This window comes from Hippoglossus hippoglossus, chromosome 13 (genome assembly GCF_009819705.1).
Source record: "Hippoglossus hippoglossus isolate fHipHip1 chromosome 13, fHipHip1.pri, whole genome shotgun sequence".
Taxonomy (NCBI): Eukaryota; Metazoa; Chordata; class Actinopteri; order Pleuronectiformes; family Pleuronectidae; genus Hippoglossus; species Hippoglossus hippoglossus.
In genome coordinates this window covers 296,073-312,426 of record NC_047163.1, presented here as the reverse complement: position 1 = coordinate 312,426, position 16,354 = coordinate 296,073, and the positions used below count along the sequence as shown (strand labels likewise).

The 16,354-nt window shown below is 43.2% G+C and overlaps 3 protein-coding genes across 3 annotated transcripts; 2 read left to right on the top strand and 1 right to left on the bottom strand.

Moving 5' to 3' along the window:
- Nucleotides 1-740: 740 nt before the first annotated feature.
- Nucleotides 741-6,166, top strand: LOC117773040 (olfactory receptor 1509-like). The gene is made up of 3 exons (XM_034604735.1): nt 741-1,641; nt 3,302-3,357; nt 6,068-6,166. The coding sequence occupies exons 1-3, from the start codon at nt 741-743 to the stop codon at nt 6,164-6,166; spliced, it is 1,056 nt and encodes a 351-aa protein (XP_034460626.1).
- Nucleotides 6,167-8,147: 1,981 nt separating this feature from the next.
- On the bottom strand, nt 8,148-11,146 carry LOC117772479 (olfactory receptor 11A1-like). The gene is made up of 2 exons (XM_034603648.1): nt 11,136-11,146; nt 8,148-9,084 (listed from the first exon to the last, which is right to left on the bottom strand). Exons 1-2 carry the CDS (start codon nt 11,144-11,146, stop codon nt 8,148-8,150), a joined length of 948 nt encoding a protein of 315 aa, XP_034459539.1.
- LOC117772503 (olfactory receptor 6N1-like) lies at nt 9,738-16,133 on the top strand. Its single transcript, XM_034603686.1, has 2 exons — nt 9,738-9,754; nt 15,200-16,133. Exon 2 carries the CDS (start codon nt 15,207-15,209, stop codon nt 16,131-16,133), a length of 927 nt encoding a protein of 308 aa, XP_034459577.1. The 5' UTR covers nt 9,738-9,754; nt 15,200-15,206.
- The last annotated feature ends 221 nt before the right edge of the window (nt 16,134-16,354 follow it).

Here is a 16,354-nt window from a genome sequence, read left to right as displayed (position 1 = left end):
CCCTGACTTCAGTGGCCCCGTCACTAACAGAGGTTCCCGACTTCAGTGGCCCCGTCACTAACAGAGGGCCCAGACTTCAGTGGCCCCGTCACTAACAGAGGTTCCCGACTTCAGTGGCCCCGTCACTAACAGAGGGGCCTGACTTCAGTGGCCCCGTCACTAACAGAGGGGCCCAGACTTCAGGGGCCCCGTCACTAACAGAGGTTCCAGACTTCAGGGGCCCCGTCACTTCATTTCCTCGACAGTGTTCATTCATGAAAGGCATCAAAGAGCAAAGAGAAGAATCCATCAGCTCGGACACTGAACCTGAAAGTTCACAGGTTTGAACAGGATCAGATTTAAGAACTGAAGCTGTCACTCAACAGTAAAACGGTTTGATCCGAAAGTCGCTCTTTGAAAAAAAGTCTCGCCACAGGGAGGTGCTGGAGGAGGAGGCGGAGTCTCAGTTCATGTATGTGCCAATCAGCGGTCAATAGTCATGTGGTAATAAAATGGACATAAGTGTTGGACGTCTTCAGAGAAGAGACACAGACACACAAGTACTGCAGGCTACTCATGTGATGTCTTCTGCTGCGGGACGAATAAAGGACTTGTTATCTTATATCTTAGGACGACATGTTTCTATCTGAATATTTACAAAAATACAAAAAGTAACTTTATAATGTTTCTGAACAAGTTTTTGTTTTGGACAAAACGATGAGAATGAAAAGTTTCATCATTTCCTCCTGTTTGAATTTTAAATGATGCTGAATTCAACGTCATCAACTTCATCTTACTTTGTTCTTGAGGCTTATTTACATGTGGGAACTTTGAGATACTTGTTGTTCATGTTGACTGCAGTGATTTACATGTTCATCCTGATTTCCAACACGTCTCTGATTGTCGTTATCTGTATGAACAGAAGTCTACATGAACCTATGTACGTGTTTCTGTGCAGCCTGTTTGTAAATGAACTGTATGGTAGCACAGGGTTGTTTCCTTTGCTCCTGCTTCAGATTCTCTCAGACGTTCACACTGTTTCTCGTCCTCTTTGTTTCCTGCAGATCTTCTGTTTGTACACGTATGCGAATGTGGAGTTTTGTAATTTAGCCGTCATGTCGTACGACAGATATCTGGCCATCTGTTGTCCTCTGCAGTACAACACACGTATGACGGTGAACAAAGCAGTTACCTTCATTATTGTGCTCTGGGTGTATTCCTCTGTGAAGTTCTTAGTTACTTTATCGTTGAACATCCGTTTGCCTCTTTGTGGAAACGTCTTGGACAGTTTGTATTGTAATAACTACCTGATTGTGAAGTTAGCGTGTTCCGACACCACAGTGAACAACATCTACGGACTGTTCGTTGTTTTTATAACCGTCTTAGTTCCTCTGCTTCCGATCCTGTTCTCCTACACGAAGATTCTTCAAGTTTGTTTCTCTGGTTCCAAACAGACGAGACAGAAAGCCGTCAGTACCTGCACCCCCCACCTGGTGTCGCTGCTCAACTTCTCTTTCGGCTGTTTGTTTGAAATAATGCAGAGCAGGTTTAACATGACCAATCTTCCCAAAGTGCTCAGACTCATCTTGTCCTTGTATTTCTTGGTGCTGCAGTTTCTGTTGAATCCCGTCATGTTTAGAATGCAAATGTCAAAACTACGGATGTTTAAAGGTCACAGAGTCTCTGTGTAGAAGCTCTCATCCATCACAAGCTACAGCGACAGTTACACTTTGTGTCACCATGTCACACAGTTGTTACCACGGAAACAGCTACACGTTGAGAGGAATTATTTCCAGTGAACCTAAATATCATTTCTGAAGTTTATCTTTTGGAACCTTGTCCTGGGAGTGACCAGCGTCCCTACACGCTGTGGATCAGCTGCCTGTTGTGATCCCACTCAGGGCCTCATGTGTTCTTTTGTTCGCTGACCTCTTAACTTCAGAATAAAGTTCCAAATGTTTCCTTCACTGATGCATTGAATTGATGATTGACACTGACTGAAGAGCCCAGAAATAAAATCAACGCCTTTGTGCCACGGGGGGAATTGAAAGTATCTTCTCATCTGGTCACTGTTTGATCGACCTGTGGTGAAAGATTGTTTGATTTGCTAAAACCACAATACCAATTCTTTAGTCCCTAAATTACAACGTGAAACCAAAACTAACCAGATCAAGTGAAATATGGAACAAACACATGAAGCTTCAGACTCTCAGAGAAAACGTCTCCGATGAAACTAATATTGTGAGTCACACTGAACTTCTCAAAGCAACCAAACATCATTAAAGTGAACTCGGCTGAAGTTGATCCCACAGAGGCTGCGACTGTCCCTCAGGTCAAAGGTCACTGAGGCTCATCAACATGTTTGTCCCTGAGGCGTCTTCACACGAGACACAGTTTGGTTCCCTCAGAAAGTCCAGAGCTGTTTATCACAGAGACCAATCAGCTCATGACTCCACAGAGAACTGATTACATTGTCTGTTAAACAATAAACACTATGTTTGAACATAAGAGGATTCGTGTACTTCACCACCTGGTAGAATAATCAAAATGAACTTTATTAATACAGCACCTTCCATACAAGAAATGCATTATGTACAATAGAGATAAGAAATAAAAACAAGTTAAAACGTAATTCAAATGAGAAGAGAACAGATATTAAGAAACATAGGAACATGTAAAATTACATTTAAAGGAAAAACAATTTTAAAATAAAATTCAATTTGATTTTAAAAAATGCGTAAAAACAGAAAAGAAAGAAAATGATATCAATATAAAAGCACAGGAGTGTAAGTGTAAGATCTAGTTAAAGTCTGAAGTAAAGAGAAATGTTTTAAAGACGTTTACTGAACCAGCTTCTCTGATATCGAGTCTGATCCACAGCTTGCATCTCAGATTTTCTTTGGGCTGGAACCTCTGATAGATTTGCTGCAGATGTTCTCAGTGTTCTAGAGGGAACATCGTTCACTAGAGAGGCAGCTGTGTAACTGGGTCCATCCAGAGCCTTGTGTGTGAGGAGGAGAACCTTGAGGTCAATCCTGTGTGGTTTGGTCCTCTTTGGTTAACGGGCTGCAGAGTTCTGAATGAGTCTCTATTGTTTTCTATGGGACGCCTGTGAAAAGTGCATTAATCCAGTCCGATAGAAATAAAGGCATAAATACGCTTTATGTTGACAGATGTTGGTGTAAACGGTCTCAGCTCCATCCAAAGGGAAAAAGATCATTTAAATCCTGTTGGTAATGAGCAGAGGTTTTCTCTACTTCTTAAAAATGTGATCTCTCAGGAAGAATCCAAGTGGATCTGCAGATCTTCTGTCTTTATTCTTACGCTTGTGTGGAATTGTTTAATGTAGCCGTGATGTCTTATGACCGATACCTGGCCGTCTGTTGTCCTCTGCAGTACAACACACAAATGACAACTACAAAAGTTACGATGCTAATTGCTGTAACGTGGTTACCCCAAAAAACTCTTCTCCATCTTTTCCAACCTATCTTCGTAAAGTATCTGAGTAAAGTATCTTAGTAAAGTCTCAGAGTAAAGTCTCTGAGTAAAATCTCTGAGTAAAGTCTCTTAGTAAAGTCTCAGAGTAAAGTCTCTGAGTAAAGTATCTGAGTAAAGTATCTTAGTAAAGTCTCAGAGTAAAGTCTCTGAGTAAAGTATCTTAGTAAAGTCTCTGAGTAAAGTATCTTAGTAAAGTCTCAGAGTAAAGTCTCAGAGTAAAGTCTGAGTAAAATATCTTAGTAAAGTCTCTGAGTAAAGTATCTTAGTAAAGTCTCTCAGTAAAGTATCTTAGTAAAGTCTCTGAGTAAAGTATCTTAGTAAAGTATCTGAGTAAAGTATCTGAGTAAAGTATCTGAGTAAAGTATCTTAGTAAAGTATCTGAGTAAAGTATCTGAGTAAAGTATCTTAGTAAAGTCTCAGAGTAAAGTCTCAGAGTAAAGTATCTTAGTAAAGTCTCTGAGTAAAGTCTCTGAGTAAAGTATCTGAGTAAAGTCTCTGATTAAAGTATCTTAGTAAAGTCTCAGAGTAAAGTATCTGAGTAAAGCCTCTGAGTAAAGTATCTGAGTAAAGTCTCTGAGTAAAGTCTCTGATTAAAGTCTCTGAGTAAAGTCTCTGATTAAAGTATCTTAGTAAAGTATCTTAGTAAAGTCTCTGAGTAAAGTATCTGAGTAAGGTCTCTCAGTAAAGTATCTGAGTAAAGTATCTGAGTAAAGTATCTTAGTAAAGTATCTGAGTAAAGTATCTTAGTAAAGTATCTGAGTAAAGTATCTTAGTAAAGTATCTGAGTAAAGTCTCTGAGTAAAGTCTCTGAGTAAAGTATCTGAGTAAAGTATTTGAGTAAAGTATCTGAGTAAAGTATCTTAGTAAAGTCTCTGAGTAAAGTCTCTGAGTAAAGTATCTTAGTAAAGTATCTGAGTAAAATATCTTAGTAAAGTATCTGAGTAAAGTATCTTAGTAAAGTATCTGAGTAAAGTCTCTGAGTAAAGTCTCTGAGTAAAGTATCTGAGTAAAGTATTTGAGTAAAGTATCTGAGTAAAGTATCTTAGTAAAGTCTCTCAGTAAAGTATCTGAGTAAAGTATCTGAGTAAAGTATCTTAGTAAAGTCTCAGAGTAAAGTCTCTGAGTAAAGTCTCTGAGTAAAGTATCTTAGTAAAGTCTCAGAGTAAAGTCTCTGAGTAAAGTATCTTAGTAAAGTCTCTGAGTAAAGTATCTGAGTAAAGTATCTTAGTAAAGTCTCTGAGTAAAGTCTCTGAGTAAAGTATCTTAGTAAAGTCTCTGAGTAAAGTATCTTAGTAAAGTCTCTGAGTAAAGTATCTTAGTAAAGTATCTTAGTAAAGTCTCAGAGTAAAGTCTCTGAGTAAAGTCTCTGAGTAAAGTATCTTAGTAAAGTCTCAGAGTAAAGTCTCTGAGTAAAGTATCTTAGTAAAGTATTTGAGTAAAGTATCTGAGTAAAGTATCTTAGTAAAGTCTCTGAGTAAAGTCTCTGAGTAAAGTATCTTAGTAAAGTCTCTGAGTAAAGTCTCTGAGTAAAGTATCTGAGTATAGTCTCTGATGAAAGTATCTTAGTAAAGTCTCAGAGTAAAGTATCTGAGTAAAGTCTCTGAGTAAAGTCTCAGAGTAAAGTCTCTGAGTAAAGTCTCTGAGTAAAGTATCTTAGTAAAGTATCTGAGTAAAGTCTCTGAGTAAAGTCTCTGAGTAAAGTCTCTGAGTAAAGTATCTTAGTAAAGTCTCAGAGTAAAGTCTCAGAGTAAAGTCTCTGAGTAAAGTATCTTAGTAAAGTCTCTGAGTAAAGTATCTGAGTATAGTCTCTGATGAAAGTATCTTAGTAAAGGCTCAGAGTAAAGTCTCAGAGTAAAGTCTCTGAGTAAAGTATCTTAGTAAAGTCTCTGAGTAAAGTATCTGAGTATAGTCTCTGATGAAAGTATCTTAGTAAAGTCTCAGAGTAAAGTATCTGAGTAAAGTCTCTGAGTAAAGTCTCTGATTAAAGTATCTTAGTAAAGTATCTGAGTAAAGTCTCAGAGTAAAGTCTCAGAGTAAAGTCTCTGATTAAAGTATCTGAGTAAAGTATCTGAGTAAAATCCTCACGTAGAAATAAAGACTCGCAGACACAGGAACACAGACTGTGGGGAAAACAGCAACAAGTTCATAGATGTTATTGACTCTGGTGTCATAACAGGCCAGTTTAATGATGGAGTAGTTATCACAGTACACTTTGTTAATGATGTTTCCACACAGCTGTAAAGACCAAGTCAGAGAAGTCGTGACAAAAACAGCAGCACAAGGAGGTAACCACACAACTGCAATGAGAAAGGCAACTTTATGAGACGTCATATGTGTGTTGTACTGCAGAGGACAACAGATGGCCAGGTATCGGTCATAAGACATCACGGTTAAGTTTAAATATCCAATACAAACATAAGAGTGAACACAAAAGATCTGCAGGAAACAAAGAGGACGAGAAACAGTGTGAACGTCTGAGAGAATCTGAACCAGGAGCAAAGGAAACAACCCTGTGCTACCATACAGTTCATTTACAAACAGGCTGCACAGAAACACGTACATAGGTTCATGTAGACTTCTGTTCATACAGATAACGACAATCAGCAGCACGTTGGCACAAAGGATCAACAAGTACAACGACAGGACCAGCATGAAGAACAAGTATCTCAACAGTCCAGAGTCCACATAAGCAGCCAGAGTGAAATAAGAAACTCGGGAGGAGTTTATATTCCTCCACATTTCAGTTTGTAAAACAACAACACTGTTCAGAAAATGATAAAACCATCAAACTCACAATCAGCAGATTTATATGATGTAAAAGAAGATCATGCTAAAGAAGTGAAGAACCTTCAGTGCACGAGAGTCTGAATAATACAGAGTGTGAACGGAGATGAGGCAGTGACCTGAACTCTTTAAGTCAGTGACGCCCACAGCAGCAGAGTGACGTCGTTGTGAGAGGACTGACCGAGAGAGCGCTCCTGTTTTTCATTCTATCTCTCATATGTATATGTGTGAGTGTACAAACCAGAGTCTGGCACTGGTCCGTTTCTGTAAACCTGCACCAGCAGAGCTTTAACTGGAGCTGAGCCGTTATCCACACTTATCTCCAAGTCTCATCCAGAGCAGCACAGAGCCAGTAATCTGTGGCCTGTGACCCGTCAGCCATGATGGGTTCTGGCCTCTTCTTCCTCCACATGTTCCTGCAGCTGTTTCCTCAGCATCCACGTGCTTAGCTTGCAGCTATGCTCACACTTTGTCCACACCTTTTACAAACAGCCGCTGGAAACATTATCGTCCACAACTTGGCTTCCAGTCCTTCATGTGATCCAGGTTGATACTGGCTAGTTGCTGTTGGCAGTTATTTGACCCTAACCCTAAGTGAAGGGGTCAAAGGTGACGTCATAGGCCAGTTGTTTTCTGAGCCAATAGATATCAGGCCAGAGCTTAAAGGTTGAATCTATGAATTCATTTTAAACTACAAGTTTAAACATTAGATCACCATGGATCCTGATGGTGTCAGCTGACCATGATCAGGATCCACCATCAGGATCCACGATGTGGCTGCAGCTGTGATCCTGGAGCTACAAACGATGAAGCAGCAGGACTCTGGTGAAGAAGTCACGTCAGTAACGTGTTGAGACATTTATCATGAAGGAAGGTTTGAATCTTCAACGTACAGAGGGAGTCTGCCTCCACAACTGAAGCTGAGATGATTCCACAGGAGAGGAGCTTGATGCTGAAGCTCTGGCTCCTCCTCTGCTTTAGAGACTTTAGGGACAACAGCCTGAATTCTGGGAGCTCAGGGCTCTAGTGGTGATAAGGTACTATCAGCTCTTTAAGGTTTGATGCTGCCATATAATTCTAAACAGGAAGCCAGTGTAGTGAAGCTAACACAGGAGACATGTGGTCTCTGGTCCTGGTTCTCTTCAGGACACGTGCTGCAGCATTTAGGACAAACTGCAGAGTCTTTAACGACTTCCTGCTGGAGCCTGAGAATAAGGAATTACAATAATCACGTCTGGATGGAACAAAGGCCTGGACTCGTTCTTCTGCGTGTTTTTGAGACATGTCTGATGTTTGAGATGTTACAGAAAGAAGGCGGTCCTAGAAATGTGTTTTAAATAACACACAGAAAACAAATCAAAAGTCGATTAAAAGATTAGAAGGTGATGATTTGTTTTATTCTGATTTATAATGTTATCTTATTAAATAACATTCCTTTTCTGGACTATTGGACAAAATAAGACATTTTAAAAATGTGCAAAAAAGTTTAAATGTTTACTGTTGCAATAAACTTCTGATTCTGAAACTGAACGTCTTTTGAATTTTCACTATTTTTATTCATTATGATAAATTATGATAAAATGTTTATTGACATATAATTATTCATGTATTTTTTAAATAATTAGCAGAGGATTTATTAATAAGTAAACGTGTCCCCGACTACAAGGTGGATTTTGCTTCTTGTTTTTCACGTGGTTCCAATCAAACGTTCTGTCGTTGACTTTAGACACAAACATCAAGTGAAGAAGAAAAAACTTTTTATGAAACAAAATATTTGTACATGACACCTTTTTGTAGTATTAATACATTTTACCACACAGACATTAAACTGCAACATTAATGATGACGTGAGAAAAGAACTTCATGTATTGTTTTTTCACACTGACCTACATGTTTCCACACAACATACGTTTACACATGATCCAGATCTTAGACATTTTCAGTCCGTACAGTACGGGAGTAAAGAGCGGCTGACACGTTAGAAAGTATAAAGATAATACAATACCCAACATGTGTGGGACACTGCTCATATTGAACCTGCTCTGTAATATTTGAAAACAAGCCCCGAAGGAGAAGTTGAGCAGCGAGGCCAGGTGGGGGGTGCAGGTGCTGACGGCTTTTTGTCTCGTCTGTTTGGAACCAGAGAAACAAACCTTTAGAATCCTCATGTACGTGTAGAGGATTAAAAGCAGAGGAAGGATGATGGAGAGAAATGTGTAGATGAGTCCGTAGACGTTGTTGACTGTGGTGTCAGAACACGACAGTTTGACGATAGCGTAGTTTCCACAGTAAACTTTGTGAATGATGTTTCCACACAGCTGTAAAGGGGAAGTCAATGATATCAAAACAACAATCGCAAGAAAAGGGAACAACCACGTTACAGCAATTAGCATCGTAACTTTTTTAGTTGTCATACGTGTGTTGTACTGCAGAGGACAACAGATGGCCAGGTATCGGTCATAAGACATCACGGCTAAATTAAAAAATTCCACACTTCCGTAAGAATAAACACAAAAAACCTGCAGGAGACAAACTGAAGCAGAAACAGTGTGAACGTCTGAGAGAATCTGAACCAGGAGCAAAGGAAACAACCCTGTGCTACCATACAGTTCATTTACAAACAGGCTGCACAGAAACACGTACATAGGTTCATGTAGACTTCTGTTCATACAGATAACGACAATCAGCAGCACGTTGGCACAAAGGATCAACAAGTACAACGACAGGACCAGCATGAAGAACAAGTATCTCAACAGTCCAGAGTCCACATAAGCAGCCAGAGTGAAATAAGAAACTCGGGAGGAGTTCATCACGATTCTTTTGCTTCATGAAGAAGTGAAAACAAAAGAAAACGCACGCTCGTGTGCAGAATCAAACACATTCAGGATATTCCGGCTCGGCTCAGTAAAGAAAAACATTATCTAGAAAACAGAGGATCTGATTTCAAATCACAGACGTGAAGTGAATCGTGACGTTCACCTGCTGCTCGTCCAAACTGAGCTGAAGCTCTGAAACATCTTCTTTTAACAGTTCTGGCTGAGGGGCCGTCCACAGAGTGACCTCATTAACAAAAGAATATAGGCCCTAATGTATTTTTAACATTTGTAGAAACACAAGCTGATGGGTTGACAACATATTTAACTTTAGAAACATATTATACATGTTCACTCTGAGCTGATCTTTTAATAAACATATTTCTATTATTCTCTTATAATATTTGTGTATTTGAATTATACTTTTACTGGAAATAAGGTTCATGAGATTTTTGCCTCCAGTTACAAAGAGAGGACTCGTTCATACTTTGGTTCTTGGTCCAACACTCAGACCAGAAGAGGTGTTCTGGGTCTGGATCAAACTGAACCTGGTTCTGTTGGTTTGCAGTGAAAACACTTTGTTGGATAGTTTGGACTTTTGGACCAATCACAGGAAGTAGAGACACAATTAAACAGTAGAAGAAGAAGAAGAAGAAGAAGAAGAAGAAGAAGAAACTGCAGTCTTCACCGCCGATGATATAATGTTTGAACCACGAGGACGTTCATTTGGTGCATTTGAACTAGTGGAGTACTGTAGTACTGTGGAGTACTGTAATATTGTGAAGTACTGGAAACTAGTACTGTGGAGTACTGTAGTACTGTAGAGTACTGAAGTATTGTAGTGCTGTAGTACTGTGGAGTACTGTAGTACTGGAAACTGTACTACTGTGGAGTACTGCGCCTGAAGGTGCTGATGCTGCTAGTGATACCATCATGATGTCACCATGGCAACCAAATGAAGCAAATCCTCTATAAATAGATTACTATTGTATCTGCTGTCTTAGGTGAACTAGATTACTAGTTTGTACTGTTTGGTCTTACCTTGAATTGGATGAGGACTTTGTTTCACTCAAGTGATTGAGAGTTAAAGAGAACCCGTTCGAGTTAAAGTGCTTGACTTTTATTCCAATTCTGTTCAGGACTAAGTTCTATTTACTTTCTACCTTTGAGGTAAATAGACTTTGTCCAGAATCAGTTTTTGGTAAATTAGGAGATTTTGTGAAACTCACTGATTAAGTTTCTCTTGTGTTGAACTCTGCTGAGTTTCTGTTGCTGGGCCTTTACCACCTGGTGCCTGATTGACTCATGAGCAGGGGGTGTGGTCAGCACAGCTGTAGCCAATCATCGTCGACTCTGGTGTAAAACCAGGAATTGTTTGACGCGTCTTATGAAGACTCGGAGGACGAAGACAAAGGAGGACGAAGACAAAGGAGTCTTTCGTTGGAGTCTTCGGGGGAGGGGTTTATAACGCTGCTCTGTTTCCTTTTATTTGAATATGTGTTTACTTTCCGTCCCTGTTCCCAGATCTACTCGTAGACACTATAGGCCTCGCACTCGTTCACACCATTACCGTAACCTTTCCTCTCCTATCTACCCCCCCCCCCCCCCCCCCCGTTCCACACATACCCAACACCTTGCCACAGGGGGCCTCTGGAACTGCCAGTCAGCTTCCTGCAAGACAGACTTCATCTCTGGCTTTGCTACCCAGCATCGCTTGACTTCCTCGCTCTCACCGAGAGTTTGATCACACCGGACAACACATCCCCCCCCCCCCCCAGCTGCTCTCACCCACACACCCAGACCCACTGGTAGGGCTGGTGGTTCAGGTTTACTCATCTCCCGCAAATGGAGTTTTTCTCTCTACCCGCTGCCACTCTTTACCCCACTGTCTTTTGAATTTCATGCTGTGACAGTTACTCATCTGGTACAATTAACCATTGTGGTTCTCTCCCGTCCACCAGGTCCTTTGGGAGTTTTCTTGGAGGAATTAGACGTCCTCCTCTCAAACTTCTCAGAAAATGGGCCTCCACTTATCCTTCTGGGTGACTTCAACATCCAGACAGAGAAGTCATCTGACCTCTTACTTTTACTTTCTTCCTTTGCTCTCTCGCTCAGTCCTTCCAGAAACTGCTCTACCTCTAACCTCACTGTAACCCTACTTCATGTCTCTGACCACTTCTTTATCTCTGACTCTCTCAAGCTGACAACCCGACCACATCAACAGACTCTGTACCTGCTCCTTCTCTCCCTCCTCCTCTCTCCCTCCTCTCTGACCTCCTCTCTCCCTCTCTCCCTCCTCCTCTCTCCCTCCTCTCTGAGCTCCTCTCTCCCTCTCTCCCTCCTCTCTGAGCTCCTCTCTCCCTCTCTCCCTCCTCCTCTCTCCCTCCTCTCTGACCTCCTCTCTCCCTCTCTCCCTCTCTCCCTCTCTCCCTCCTCCTCTCTCCCTCCTCTCTGACCTCCTCTCTCCCTCTCTCCCTCCTCCTCTCTCCCTCCTCTCTGACCTCCTCTCTCCCTCTCTCCCTCTCTCCCTCCTCTCTGACCTCCTCTCTCCCTCTCTCCCTCCTCCTCTCTCCCTCCTCTCTGACCTCCTCTCTCCCTCTCTCCCTCTCTCCCTCCTCCTCTCTCCCTCCTCTCTGACCTCCTCTCTCCCTCTCTCCCTCCTCCTCTCTCCCTCCTCTCTGACCTCCTCTCTCCCTCTCTCCCTCTCTCCCTCCTCTCTGACCTCCTCTCTCCTTCTCTCCCTCCTCCTCTCTCCCTCCTCTCTGACCTCCTCTCTCCCTCTCTCCCTCCTCCTCTCTCCCTCCTCTCTGACCTCCTCTCTCCCTCTCTCCCTCTCTCCCTCCTCCTCTCTCCCTCCTCTCTGACCTCCTCTCTCCCTCTCTCCCTCCTCCTCTCTCCCTCCTCTCTGACCTCCTCTCTCCCTCTCTCCCTCTCTCCCTCCTCTCTGACCTCCTCTCTCCCTCTCTCCCTCCTCCTCTCTCCCTCCTCTCTGACCTCCTCTCTCCCTCTCTCCCTCCTCCTCTCTCCCTCCTCTCTGACCTCCTCTCTCCCTCTCTCCCTCCTCCTCTCTCCCTCCTCTCTGACCTCCTCTCTCCCTCTCTCCCTCTCTCCCTCCTCTCTGACCTCCTCTCTCCCTCTCTCCCTCCTCCTCTCTCCCTCCTCTCTGAGCTCCTCTCTCCCTCTCTCCCTCTCTCCCTCCTCTCTGAGCTCCTCTCTCCCTCTCTCCTTCTCTCCCTCCTCTCTGACCTCCTCTCTCCTTCTCTCCCTCCTCCTCTGGTTTATCTCCCTTCCACTGACTCCTTCTCACTCATGCATCCTAACTCTGCCACAGACTGTCTCCTTTCTACTCTGTCCTCCTCTCTTGATTCTCTGTCCTCTTACTTCAGGCCGGAGCCCAAGTCCTCCCCAGCTCCGTCTGACTCGAGCCGACCGAGCCACTATGTGAGCATCACAAAGGAAATGGTGAAGATCTAAACACCCTGACGAGCTGCTCACTGATCAGTCTCCTCTCTTTTCTTTCTCTGTCTCCAGTTCTGCAGCCAAAAGCTCTTTTTACCAAACTACAATTCAATCCTCATTCTCAAACCCCAAAAACTCTTCTCCATCTTTTCCAAACTCCTTGACCCCCCCCAGTCCCCCCCCCCCCTTCTACCAAGCCACTTTGTCAACTACTTTACAAAAAACACAGATGACCTACGCTCCTCATTCTCTAATCCTCCTTCTATAACTACACTTCAATCATCTTCATCCCCTTCACTTTCCTCTTTCACCCCCCCGTCTCCCAATCAAGTTCTTACCTTGGTAACCTCTGCCCCCCCGACCACCTGCCCCCTTGACCCCATCTCACATTCTCCAGTCTATCGCTCCTGACCTTCTTCCTTTTCTCACCCATCTTATCAACACTTCCCTGTCAACTGGCTGTTTCCCTAACTCTCTGAAGGAGGCAAGAGTAAACCCTCTCCTGAAGAAAACCCCCCCCCCCCCCTCGGCCCGTCTGAAGTAAACCACTACAGACCTGTCTCTCTTCTTCCCTTTGTTTCCACAGCTCTGAGCGAGCGATCTTTAATCAACTCTCCTATCTTCACCATAACAACCTTCTTGACCCTCACCAGTCTGGTTTCAAGGCCACTCAACTGAGACTGTCCTCCTTGCTGTCTCTGAGCAGCTTCACACTGCTAGAGCCGCCTCTCTCTCCTCTGTCCTCATCCTTCTAGACCTCTGTGCTGCATTTGACCCAGTGAACCACCAGATCCTTATCCCCCCCCCCTCAGGACCTGGGTGTCTCAGGCTCTGCTCTCTCCCTGCTCTCATCCTACCTCAACGACCACACTTACCAGGTAACTTGGAGAGGATCTGTGTCTGAACCTTGTCCTCTCACTACTGGGGTCCCTCAAGGTTCCGTCCTGGGTCCCCTCCTCTTCTCTCTCGGCTCTGTCATTCACTCACATGGCTTTTCCTACCACAGCTACGCTGATGACACCCAACTAATCCTCTCTTTCCCTCAATCTGAAACACAGGCAGCAGCAGGAATCTCTGTCTGACTGACATCTCTCAGTGGATGTCTGCACACCACCTGAAAATTAACCTTGACAAGACTGAACTACTTTTCCTTCCAGGGAAAGGCTCCCCCCACCCACGACCTGAGTATGACCTTTGACAACTCCGTGTTAACCCCCCCCAGACCTGTAGGAACCTGGGTGTGACACTCAACTCTCACTGCCAACATTACTGTAACAACACGTTCCTGTAGATACATGCTGCACAACATCAGGAGAATACGCCCCCTTCTCACTCAGAAGGAGGTGCAGGTTCTGGTCCAGGCTCTGGTACAGGTTCTGGTCCAGGCTCTGGTCCAGGCTCTGGTCCAGGTTCTGGTCCAGGCTCTGGTCCAGGCCCTGGTCATCTCATGCCTAGACTACTGCCCCCCCCTCCTGGCAGGTCTACCTGCTGCTGCCCTCCGACCTCTGCAGCTCATCCAGGAAGCAGCAGCTCCACTGGTCTTTAACCTGAGTTCACTCACACTCCTCCGCTCCTTCACTGGTTACCAGTAGCTGCCCGCATCCGTTTCAAAACACTAGTACTTGGTACCGTGCTGTGAATGGATCTGGTCCAGTCTACATCCAGGACATGGTCAAACCTCACACCCCAGCCCGTTCACTCAGCTCTGCATCGACCAATCAGCTGCTCCCTCACTGTGAGGGACAGTATGTTTGTGTTATTGATAGGAGGAGAGATTTGTCATTTCAGCCAGTTTTCCATCTCTGCACTTCTGAATCTGAAAGATTCTCCTGACCTGTCTCAGTCTGGCCCACAACAGTAAATGGTTTGTATTAATTTAGCACTTTTCTAGCATTGATGACTCAAAGAACTTTACAGTACAGTTTGCCATTCACACACACACATACATACACACATACATACACACATACATCTATTAGCAGCACTTTTTTTGTTCTATGTGGGACAATTCGGGGTTCAGCATCTTGTCCAGATGGGGAAGACTGGTGATCGAACTGCCGACCTTCTGGTTGGAGGACGAACACTCTACCACTCAGCCACAGTGGCCCCCCGTCACTGAAGCCTTTGTTCTCAGGCAATGCTTTAGAAAAGGTCAAAAACTCACACTGTAATGAGTCTGGACAGGAAGTGACACAGACATGAATGGCTAACATTTCAAAGATGATATATCATGTGACATCTTTACTTCAACTACTTGGAAAACGAGTAAAGTATAAATCAAACCCATGTAAAATCAGTTTTCTGTCTGTGCAAGAAACTATTGACACGTGATACCTGTGGAACATTTGACAGGTTTATTTTATTCTGTAAGATTTAGTCCCGATACTGAGAATATACGGATGACAGAACTCCAGTGAACTCAGACAGAAACACGACTGTGGCTGTTTCATTTGTGTGTCTGCGTTAGTTTGTGTGTTTGATGTGATCTCCTGAGACGTCGCACTGTGACACTGCAGCTGAGGGCGTTTCCCAGGTTTCAAGGTTAAAGGAAGCTGCAGGCGTCTGGGCTCAGTCGGGGGGGATCACAGTCCAGTGTTTTTACACTTTGAGAGGATCGTGGTTTCAGTTTATCGTTCGATGAACTCGTTTGTTTTGTGAACGTAAAGAACCGTGATGAACTCCTCCCGAGTTTCTTATTTCACTCTGGCTGCTTATGTGGACTCTGGACTGTTGAGATACTTGTTCTTCATGCTGGTCCTGTCGTTGTACTTGTTGATCCTTTGTGCCAACGTGCTGCTGATTGTCGTTATCTGTATGAACAGAAGTCTACATGAACCTATGTACGTGTTTCTGTGCAGCCTGTTTGTAAATGAACTGTATGGTAGCACAGGGTTGTTTCCTTTGCTCCTGGTTCAGATTCTCTCAGACGTTCACACTGTTTCTCGTCCTCTTTGTTTCCTGCAGATCTTCTGCGTTCACTCTTATGGTCACGTAGAATTTATGACTTTAGCCATTATGTCTTATGACCGATACCTTGCTATATGTCGCCCTCTACAGTATAACAGCATTATGACAGCGAACAAGGTCGCTGTTCTTACTGCAGTAATCTGGTTATTCTCTGTCTGTGGGATCCTGGTCACTGTGTCTCTAACGGCTCGTCTGAAACTCTGTGGGAACATTATCAACAAAGTTTACTGCGACAACTATTCTCTGGTGAAGCTGGCCTGTTCCGACACATCCGTCAATAACATCTTTGGACTCGTGTACATGTTTTCTATAATAATTGGTCTCGTTGTTTTAATCCTCTACACGTACATGAGGATTTTAAAGGTTTGTTTCTCTGGTTCTAAGCAGACGAGACAAAAAGCCGTCAGCACCTGCACCCCCCACCTGGTGTCGCTGCTCAACTTCTCCTTCGGGGCTTTCTTTGAAATAGTTCAGAGCAGGTTCAATATGAGCAGTTTAAACATGATGTTACGTGTGTTGTTATCTTTATATTGGCTAACATGTCAACCACTATTCAATCCTGTTCTGTACGGACTGCAAATGTCCAAAATACGCATCATGTGTAAAAATATGCTGTGGGGGAAAAAACTCTAATTATATCTGTCAAGGAAAAAATATTAAACTCAACTTATTTACATTGAAACATTCAAACAAACATGTTGCTCGAAGTGCTTCACATATTCAAACAAGATTCAAACTTAGGCACCAGAGATAAAAAGTGATATTACACCAATAGACTTAAAAACTAAAGCAACATTATTTTAAAGGTTAATTATTCCAAAGTAAAATTAAAAGGTATTTTTAAAAGACAGGTC